We start from the raw sequence: 11,359 nt of genomic DNA, 5'->3' as shown, positions 1-11,359 counted from the left end.
ATAAACCGGAGGGTTGTAGTCCATAGGCAATCAACTCCATATACAACAATCATACCATAGGCTAGCTTCTAGGGTTTAGCCTCCTTGATCTCGTGGTAGATCTACTCTTGTACTACCCATATCATCAATATTAATCAAGCAGGACGTAGGGTTTTACCTCCATCAAGAGGGCCCGAACCTGGGTAAAACATCGTGTTCCCTGCCTCCTGTTACCATCCGGCCTAGACGCACAGTTCGGGACCCCCTACCCGAGATCCGCCGGTTTTGACACCGACACCGGCCATCACGCGCCCGTGGCAAACGGCAACCTTCGGGTCGCGTGACAGTTCAGTGGCATGAGCATGCTCTCCCCTGATTGATTTTTTATGGTAGATTTTGTTGTGGCGCAGGGGCAGCACCCATGAGTGTTGTGTACATGTTCAATATGCATAACAGCTTGTCTGGTGACTTCCTCACCTAATGGTCAGATACAATTTTAGCGACAGTGAATAAACGCATAATAGGTTTGTTATCTGCTTTTGAATGTTCATAATGTGTAAAATGATTCAATTTTACTATGATTTTGCTTGAGAAGTTGAATCTGCAAAGTCTTGAGAACATTTACTATATACTCCAACACTGCAGGCCAAGTCTTGATGGATTTCCAATGTGCTTCTGGCCTCCCAATTTTTTTCGTCATGCAGCTGCTCCCCATCTCCCTGTGTGGTCCCATGATGGTTTGACTAGGCGCTGCCTTGACGGCTGAGCGTGTGCTGTCCATGTTAGCCGGCTCCTCCACCCAGGCGCCAGTAAGGACACTGCTTTATCCGAACCGATTGTCACGACCATGCGCAGGTACACACACATGTGCTCCCCTACCACCACTGCACTGATTTAAGGCAAAATCCAATTGGGAGGTATTGATAGGCACCAATGTGTTCTTGGTTGAGTTCCCATGTCTTGCATTACGTTGATCCTTTTGGTAAGATCAAAATGAACAAGCTGAACATCACTTGCCCAAAAAAGTTGAACGCCATGCTACATTATTCCCAATTTTGTAAAATTGATCATAATACTCCTGCTATCATGTCATGTTTGCTAATACTTATTGAGTTGTAAAACGATGTTTTCAGATTATAAGCTAGCCCTTCTTATTATGTTTGAGAAGATCGATAATACCCATTACATTACTACAATGGTGTAATATGTCTTGATATGCCTTTTTGTTTTTGGTTATTTTTTAGAACTTTTAGTACATGTCTTTATCAAGGCTAGAACTTCTGACAACTTTGAAGCAAGAAAGTTCAGAGAAATTGTTCCATGAAATAGCTAAATGATAATACTACTATTCATTTATGATTGATTGCAACATACAGAGATAGATATATTGAAGCTTGTAATGGCTAACAGCCAAAATTATGAATCTGTTCTTGATACTCTTTTTCTCTTTTCTTAATATCATCATATACAAATTAGAAGGTTTCTAACATCTGCATATTTCAGGTTTCAGAGAAGGTAGAGAAAGTGATGTTCAGACATTTCAGTGCAGCAACAACAACACCTCCAAGTTGAGAAATATGCTCCTATTTATCCTTCTTTGCTAGCTGTGTTTCTCTACTGGGACCATTGCTGTGCTCTGAACTTCAGAGTTTTCATACACACAATGATGATTCAGTCAAAAATCTCTAGGAAGAAAATTATTTCGACAAGATTCACTCTACTGTGCCTATCGCGGTCCTTTGGATTATATCGAAGCGCATGAACTCCAAGCTCTTCTGTGATATTTTTGAGGAATTGCACATTACTGCTAGCAAGATTGCTGATGATCTTATGTTGTGGTCCAACAAGTATTCAAATGAAATTAAGAAAGGGCTCCTTAGAAATTGGAGCACTATGTTGTATCACCTATCTGTGAGATTGTAATTTTGTCCCTTCTTCTCTTCTCTGAAGTCTGGACTGAAAGTTATGTGGTTCTCTACTACTCGAAGAAAGGTAAATAGTCTTTTATGTGATTTAATTTTCCATTTGAATAAACACTGTGTCAATTATACAAGATGTCCATGCATGTCTTGTCTTCAGGTAATGGAAAGAACACTATGACAAGGCCACACTTCTGCATAGGTAATGGAAAGAACAATATGACAAGGCCACACTTCTGCATCTACCGTGACATTCTTGTGACCATATTGTGAGTTAAGTATAATAATATTTGTTCTCTATTGAATTTGCTATGGAGCGGAGCAAGTTATCTAAAAGAGGGAGGGATTATAGACATTTCATTCATGCCATAGTTAAAAATAGAGATACAAATAGAACGATGGGTGTAGATGAAAAAGAGCCATTACCCTTGCTTAAGAGTTAGGAGCATATGTTTTTTTGTGGGAGGATTGGGAATTGAGGATTGGGTGAGAGATCGATCAATTATTTATATGTATATGTTGTGTGAACTATATTTATTTTTCCGTGGCAACGCACGGGCACCTTACTAGTATCACCTATAATAGGACGGGAAAAGGATGATTTATGAGATACGATCGTTCCACCAGCTTTAAGTGAGCATCTCAAGAAAATATCCACAACCGTCCCAACTGTACCATTTTTACAGTGACATGAGTTATGGTAAACAAACCAACTGGGTGAAGCAAGCCTCAACAGGAAAACATGACACATGATCATAGTGCCAAACTCGCCACAGCACCAGCCTTTTGTCACCTTTCCTTCCTTATGTTAAAGACAAGTAGATACAGTAGGCACCTAAAATATCATCTTTACCATGAAATTCAAAAATCAAACTCTCCTGAAGCCTGCAAACAGTAACGCAGAGTCAGCAAGAAGAGCATTGCATCAAGTGAAGAGCACTGAAGAATTATAACTTGTTGCTTACAAAGTTCAGGTGTGTGACCAAGTAGCAAGAAACAACAGTTCAATTGCTCAATCATGTTTGTATCACGACAGATCCAAAGATCAGGAAATCATACATTCACAAGTTTGACCAAAACATTATGATACCCACCTTGTTGAATAGAACATCTCTGCCATTCAAATGCATGATTCCATCCTTCAAAGTGCACTTCCAGCGATTCTTTGTCCTTGTTACCTAGTAAACCAGCAAAAGAGATAAGACATAAGGGCCTGAAACTAGAGGTAAAGCAGATACTGTTGAGCCAACATTATCTAAATAAAAAGGAAGCAGTATTACTTTGTCGAATTGTGCAAGGACAAGGTGCTGCGTGTTAGGTTCCTCATCGCCATCCTGTAAGTCATCTATCTCGTCATCGTCATCATCATCTTCATTAAGAGGAGGTTCATCATCATCATCATCATCATCATCATCACCCGCCGTATCGTTTCTTGGCTTTGGTGTTGCAACAGCAGGTGTGGGAGTTCGATATTCCGCTAACACATCAAAATATGACTGATAAGAACACTCGACACATAAAAAAAATTATGTGTTAAGGTCCAGAACGATGTCCACAATTCATGAGAAACTTACAAGATTCCCCAGGGGTATTGTAGTCTTCGGTTGGAACTCCTGGGAAGAAAAACTGCTGAAACATAAAAGAATCATGTTTAGTCAAAGAATCTGAAGATGCAAGATAGACCGATCGAGGTCTCGAGTTATATACATCGTTATAATCATCTTGTATCCCGTCCTGTTGAGGAAGAAGTGGTGGTATTGTGCTTTCTTCGATAGAAAGTGTCTTCGTTACTGATTCTTGCTTGTTCATGATGGAATTCCACACCTGTTGTGCGTTATCCTAAATAAAGACCCAAAAAAGGAGGATGAACTTCCGAAAACGAACACAAATAGAAACTCAGTATTAGCACCAAGGGCATGTACAATGGTGCTATCTTAGGAGTGCCACGTAGGATAAATGATGAGGTGGAGGAGAGAGAACTCATAATAAAAGGCTTGTCTTCTCTTATTTAAGAGGAGACAAGAGATGAAATCTTAGCATAATATGTCTCACCGTGTTTTTAGGAATAGCTAGTTATTGAAGATAAGGCTAAGAGATGACCCATTGTAGATATATTTTTTTGTCATCTCTAAATTACATGCAAGACTCAAGATAAGACTATCTTATCAACCATTGTACATGCCCTAAGTTCATTGACGTGTTAGCGTTGACAATACGTCAGTGTCCAGTATTAGCACTAAGCAATAGGGAGCTTTTTCAGGAAGCTCCAAGACATTTAGAAAAAGTAGAGAAACATTTAGAAAAAGTAGAGAAATCTGAAATCCAAATTTGAACATTTGTGCTAAAATAGTAAATACAGAGTGTCTGGTGATGTACTAATATATTAGCATAAAGATGGATGAAGTGTGGGCCTGCATGCCAAAAATTGCCAGCTTAGATACTATCCTTTGATCCTTCAGTGGTTAAACATAACATATATCAACCAGATTAGTTGCAATTCTCTTTAAAATTAAGTTCATCATGTCATTTTCATAATTTAGCAGGCACTTCAGGAAAAACATTCATGCAACATCCTAGTAAAATACACTGAACATATTAATATGTGAAGTGATTGGGAACTTAATCTGGGACCAAAAAATATTAGGTTTACAGATGATGAACTAGCACATAACAAAAATTATTAAACAGCCAACTTATGAGGTATCACTATATTATTCACCTGGCAACTAGATGACATATAAATCTAGACTATTCAAATCAAATTAGAGGTAGTAACAAGTTGAGGAAAATGAAATTGTTGTCATCGATATAGCATTGGATTGGGGGTTTTGTGAGCTTAGGTATTTGGTACAAATTGAAGTAAATACTAAAGCTCACACAAAAGAATGTTCCCAACTCAAACAGGCCCATAGGTAACAAACTCAATGAACTTAGTCCATAATCATAATAATACCAGTTGTCAATTAACTAATGGCCCGTTTGGATACAAAGTATTTCTGAAATACTATGTTTTTTATAAAAAGCTGTAGTATTAAATACTTTTAGGCCCTGCTTGATAACAAAGTATTTTCTAAGTATACTGAGAATACTATATATTTATCTAAGTATCATAGTCTTAATTACTGAAACATGTTTGGCTACCCCCAAAAACCTAGGTACTAATACTAGAGTATTTCCAAAAATCAGGGTATTTCCTCTTTCTAAAATAAAGAATCCCAGCAAGCAAAAATAAAAAGAGCATGTCACACGTTATTTTCTTTGCTAGCTACTCGCAACAACTCGGCCTTCGTCCCATGTTGACACCACCGACCTCTCGTCTCTAGAGATGTCACTGTTGGCAGCCATGGAGAAACTAAGAGACAGCAGCTGAGAGAACAAAGATGAGCCCATTGTCCTTTATCCTCCCTCCTCCTGCCTCCGTGCCGTTCCCCCTCATGCATGTCCATTCGCTCAGCTCCGTTCATGGTGTGGTGGCGTCTCAGCGCAGCTGTTTGTAGGACTACACGGTAGGCCCAGCACCCCATGGTGCAACTCCACCGTGGGCGCCATATGATGCCTCCGTGCCAGCCGAGACGAATGGAACCACACCTTGCTCACCAAAAATCAAGCAGCAAGAATACAATCCTATTCAGTCGCGCGAATTTATCATTGCCGCAATTCCACGTACAAGATAGTCAGGTTGCTTACGTCCCAAGAGCAAGCGCATGCGGCTGTCAGATCCAATGCAGGGCGTCAAGCTTGGTCATGCGGTTCTAGTCACGCGCAGCTCCTGATGCCCCTGGACAGTGACGCAGAAAAAGGCCACGCCGTTCCCGCTCCCATCCACAGACAGCTTCGCCACCTGTTGCACTGCCAGCTATGCCATCAGGTCCTAGCTCCTCGCGCTGCATGTTGTGGTACTTCGACTGCATCCTCCCCTTTGGAGAGTGTAACACCGAGCTTGTGCATGGCGCATCCAGTTTAGCCGTTTAGTAAGTGCATGGTTGTACTAGTTTGTTCATGCCGGTGCTTTGTGCATGGCCGTTTAGCAGTTTACAATGCCTAGCTAGCTAGCAACACGCGCGTTTGCAACTGCTTCAAACAGCTGTTAGCTAATTTTACGTTTTTCCATACACGCTCTTACAAAAAGGCCCACAGTATTCACAATAATCCAAAATACCCTGTTATGTCAAAACCGTGATATTTTGTACCTACAGGCTAAATTACTGTAGTTTTTCTAATACTTTGTTTTTTTCAATACTTTGCTATCGAAACATAGCCTAGTGTTTCTATACTTTGTGGTTTTTCAATACTTTGCTATCAAAAACATAGCCTAGTTTGGTAACACAGTTTTTTCAAAGCCATAGTAAATCGAAACCTAAGGTTTCCAATGTGTGGGCAATGAATACTACGATAAAAACCATTGTTTTTCTCAGTTTTGGCATAACCACCGATGCCGTAGTAATTCGAAACCTAAGGTTTCCAATGTGTGCGCAATGAATACCTTAGGCCTTAGCTTTGACTTGCTGCACCTAACTCAGCTACACTCAATGAACTGATCTGCGTGTAGAAACGGCCGCCCCATGCATGCAGCTATGCCATGCACTAAAAGTTCTCTCCTAGCCGGGGCAAAATCATTTGTGCATGTAAGTGCACCTATGGACATATAGAATCACTACGCTAGCTAGCCTTCAGCCTGATGCGTATGAGTGTGCTCCAACGATCAATCGATCTACTCCATGGGCAAGCTTCGTTTGAGTCATGTGCTACTCCCGTAATCAGCAGCCCGCGACCTGATAAAAGTGTGTAAGGCCGTTGGATAGTAGCATGTGCTGTCATCCCAACCGACAGTGGTGTCCGTAGAAAAACTAATCACCTAAAAATGAAACACCTAATAACAGGAGATGGATTATACTTCATTTAACAGATAGATTGACAGACAAAGGAGACGGCAATCGCATCTGAGATCTTCTGATCTGGACATAGAAGGCAACGTCAACAGGCTGAGCGCTCTGCCCCACGATTTTTATCGGTTCGGTTTAGAAAAAAGAGGCCCGGGCCTCTTTTTCAGATACCACAAAAATATTACGGTACGAGAGCAACCTGGGATTTCTTTCATCCAAACACCTCAAAGCATTTAATATACTCTCTCCATCCAAATATATAGGGCCTAATACGGTTTTCGGGGTTACCTTTGACTATGGGTTAGAGTAATGTTATATGACATGCATGTTACACAAAACATACTGTTATATTCGTATGTGAAAGAAGTTTCTAATTATATAATTTTTACATCATACATCTCATCATATATTACTAATCTTATCGATGGCCAAAGGCAACATTGAAAAATGAATTAGGCCCTATATATCTGGATGGAGGGAATAAAAGTTTTCACAAAACCATGCTATTCACAAAAAACTGTAAAAATGCTTTGCATCATGTTGGCCTCTCACGTCCATTGTGTCTCTTCTGGGCTTAGGTCATAAGGCATGGTTAACCATGCACTCTCGTGATGTTTCACGGTACTAATTAATTCATTTCTTTCCTAACTATAGCATGTACCATAAGTTATGAGATATGTCAATTTCTGTTCTTTGCAGTCACAGCCAGTCTATGCACAGGGTCAAAATTGGTTCTGTGGCCTTGTATGCGTATACGCATTGAATCGACAGAGTGAGTTGTGTGTGTCTCTTACCTCGGTTGGTTACACAGATTCGATGCTGATTACAAACAAGATACTTTGATTAAGATATGTAACCATGAATTGTGATACTAGTGTTCTTTTAATATACCGGTGTTAACACACAAGCTAAGCCAAATTGTGCACGTTATCACATGAAATTATTTGAATTCCTTTCAACGGTTAGTTGTTAACATAATATAAAACAAAACATAACACTCTACTTAATACAACAATTGCCAAACACCCATTGGTTTTTCCAATAGTGTAGATTGCTGTAGTGTCACCCATTGGTTTTCCCAATAGTGTAAATTACTGTAGTGTCTCTATACCGTGGCATTCCATGCCTGCATGTTATAATATTGTGGTTTTCGGATAACGTTGTTTCTAAACCACCTTCCATCCAAACAAACTCTAATATTATAGTAACACAAATAAAACAGTCCCTCTATCATCAACTATCCACCCCGCACGTTCATAGTAATTAAGAAGTGAAAAAAATATTATAAAGAATTTTGAACAGTACCTTTGACCCCACAAATTCGGCAACCTGGTCTGCACATCCATCCTGTTGTGGCACAAATGAACCAGAAGGAAGCTGATCAGGATATTCATCCCTCTTCCGTTTTCCAGAAGACATCATCAGAAAATCCTACAAATTGAAATGAAGTACGCATAAATGCATATAGCATATATAGTGGAAATCAGGATTCTGATAATACTATTTTATTATGGATTCAACACTTCTGTCATTAGCTGATAATCCGGCAACTTGGATTACAACGATTCAGCAAAGATAAAATTCATGGTCTAAAGCTGCAATCGATCCATAACTAGTTTCACACGTTTGTGTGATAACTGCATGTAGTTGATATGTATTTTTACATGTGTACATCATTTCAATGTTCTTGCTAAAGAAATGTTGAGCTTCAGAAGTTGCATATATGATGGAGGTACATTTGAGAACACATAACTAGCAACAAAACAAGTGAAACTTCATTTCATTATAAATAGAGCCGTCAAAATTGCTCTGCCAAATAACAACATGCAGACTGACACCAGTATACAAAGCATTATGAAAAATCCTATGGATCTTCGTTTCACCATATGCCAAGCTAAATCCACTTTGTTTTCATTTGCCTATCACAACCCAAAGGTCAGGAACAATAAAAGCAGCAACATAGAAAATAGATGCTTTACTACTTGACTATTAGATTGTTATGACATCAACAAGACATGGTGCCATTAGAGTAATGTGCTATGTGTGCAAACTTATGGTGCAATTATTTCAAATATACTGTGGTACAAATGACGCAGGTGAAGAAGCTAGTAAAATATATAGTTGGTATTGTGGAAGGATCATCAGCCAATATTCCTAAATATCATTCAGACAGAGCAATAAGCACAAGTTCTATTGTTCCTTCCAGACTGAAAGAGCCAACACAATTGTCAGATAGCTAGTAACCGACGTGTCCTTTTTTTGGTGGAAGTTATTAATGTGCTGAGAACTCCAGATATGTGGGTTACCTAAGAAGCACCGATACAGAGATACAGACATGGCAATACAACTACGGTGACACGGGATACGGCATTTTTTGATAACAGCAATTCGGCGATACGTCAGGGTATATTAAGTATTTAGAAAAATAGACATCATGCAATAAATATTTAAAGATAATTTTTAGATGAGAGATTTTTTTAGTTATATGTTGTCGCATTTCTATTGATTAAAGACTTTGAGCAGTCCACTCAGAGCCCATGTAGCTCTCTGGCCTCCGATGCCCATGTAAGGCCCAATTCCAGAAAACCCTAGACTAGTAGCTCTCCAGCCATTTCCTACTTCCCATTCTCGTACTCCTTTTCTCCAGCCGCCTGCAGAGAGGAGAAGAAACGACCGCACCACCGCATGTACCTTCTTGCATCGGCAGCTTCCATCACCATCTCTAAGTCTGCCCAAATCTTCTTCCTCGCTGACCGCTGCAGTCCCCATCTTTCTCCCTGCCCGGAGCTTCTCCCTCATCAGTCACCTTGCAATCTTCCTCCGCCGGGATGTTCTTCCTCCGCACGGTTGCCATCGGCAGGAGAGTTGGGCAGTGGCATGGCCGCTGGAGGCTGGCTGCCGAGTCCCCACCATGTCCACACCGTGTGTAGGCCAGAGCCCGATTTAATTTCGTTTTTTAATTCAAAAAAGATAGGATACTGCAGGATACGCGTATCACGTGTCCCCCCTGTATCAGGACGGACAATCGGCAGTTTTGGCCTTCTTTCTTTTCACACAGGCAACAATTGGGAATAAAACAGACCAGTGCTTTGTAGCTAACTACAGTATAGAATAGTAACCCAATAGAAAAAACCAGCAGGACCAATGTCTCTGAAAACAGAACAGATATTGATAACTAGTGAAAAGGAAGAAAAGAAAGTACAACAGTGCTGTAAGCTCATCCTTCACCTTAGTCAATGGCTGAGGTTGCATCATCCGGTCTGGGTCCTCACGGCTCTCCTCGTAAGCTGTACATCAATTAAAATTGTCCAAACCATCATTGCTTTCCTCGATCAATATTGCTCCAACCAGACAAAGATGAAGGCCATGCCGAGAACAAGAAGGGGCATAACATAGGCACATACCAACGTTCACATCAACCCCCAGTGGTCTCTGATTCATCCAGGGCGATGGAGGTTGCTGCAAAACAAACTTCCAAACATCAATCTCAACTAAAACAAACAAAATCACCTCCACACAAACCAGAAAAGGTACAAATTCACTTTACCATGTAAGGGCTTGGTCGGCCAGTTTTTGGATCAGACCCATTCATCCCCATCCCGTTTCTCATGTCACTGATCGGCGATGGGGCATAGTCCGACGGCCCCGTGGGTATGTTATACATCCCTGTATCAATCCCTGGAAGTGGTGTCTGGATCGGGGTCTGCAGCGGCGTCTGCAACCAAATACAACCAACCCCATCAACACCCTGCATGTCGACCACATAGATCGCGGCCAATTTGGAGGATAATCGAGGGATTTTGCCTCACCGGTGGGAACAGCATGTCGGCGGTTGGGGTGGCGTACTCCTCGGACGTGGCCTCGTAGGGCACGTTGAGGTCGTGCACGGGTGGAGTCGCGCCAGCACCAGGAGCGCCTCCAGCGGAAGCGGGGGGGGGCCTGTTGCGGTCGATGTTCCCTGAGATTGCGCCACAGTGCAGCATCTTCATTTCCCAGAGCTAGGGTTTTCAGCCGGATCGGAAAGGCAACCGTCAAATCGCACAAATTAACCAGCAATTCGAGAGGTATTAGTACAAGGGGCTCGACAAATCGGCAGAACTTACAGCCTGGAGCTCGTTGAGGACGGCATCGCCAACACCGTAGGTAATGAAGTCCTCACGAACCTTGGCGACGACGTCGTCGATGACGGAGATGTAGACGGTGGACACGTTGCCGCTGGCCATGGCGGCGGCGGTGCCTAGGGTTAGGGTTTGCGTGGGAGGTAGCGACGGCGAGGCGGGCTGCAGCTCGGAGAGAGGGGAAACGGGGAGGAGGAGGCGGACGAGACGGATGGGGAATTAAGGAGAGAATATAAATAGGTTTGCAATCCGGTGGCGGCACGTGGCCGGGGGATTTGTAGCCCCTCTCCGCCACTGGCTGGGCCCGGGCACCGCCCCGGGGGGTTTTGGAAAAAGACACATGTTCGTTCGTGGTCCGTTGTGACTCGCGCTTCTAACAGCGTGTTTGGAGAAAGGGCATGGGAATTCTTAAGGCCTCGTTTGATACAAGGGAATTGAGAGGGTTTTGAGAGGATTAACC

At 41.9% G+C, this 11,359-nt stretch overlaps 1 protein-coding gene across 3 annotated transcripts; it reads right to left on the bottom strand.

The window, feature by feature from the left end:
• Positions 1-2,499: 2,499 nt before the first annotated feature.
• Positions 2,500-11,150, bottom strand: LOC125530095 (transcription initiation factor IIA subunit 1-like). 3 transcript variants are annotated; one of them, XM_048694484.1, is made up of 11 exons: positions 10,885-11,150; positions 10,591-10,779; positions 10,329-10,496; positions 10,186-10,240; positions 10,010-10,068; positions 8,087-8,212; positions 3,606-3,737; positions 3,473-3,527; positions 3,179-3,375; positions 2,993-3,076; positions 2,500-2,783 (listed from the first exon to the last, which is right to left on the bottom strand). In XM_048694484.1, exons 1-11 carry the CDS (start codon positions 11,002-11,004, stop codon positions 2,760-2,762), a joined length of 1,209 nt encoding a protein of 402 aa, XP_048550441.1. In that variant the 5' UTR covers positions 11,005-11,150; the 3' UTR covers positions 2,500-2,759. The 3 variants fall into 3 exon arrangements, with proteins under 3 accessions (XP_048550441.1, XP_048550442.1, XP_048550443.1); XM_048694485.1 differs by having other exon boundaries at positions 3,473-3,524; XM_048694486.1 differs by lacking the exon at positions 3,606-3,737.
• Positions 11,151-11,359: the final 209 nt, after the last annotated feature.

This window comes from Triticum urartu, unplaced genomic scaffold (assembly GCF_003073215.2).
Source record: "Triticum urartu cultivar G1812 unplaced genomic scaffold, Tu2.1 TuUngrouped_contig_6065, whole genome shotgun sequence".
NCBI classification, from domain to species: Eukaryota; Viridiplantae; Streptophyta; class Magnoliopsida; order Poales; family Poaceae; genus Triticum; species Triticum urartu.
This window is presented reverse-complemented; position numbering and strand designations above follow the sequence as displayed.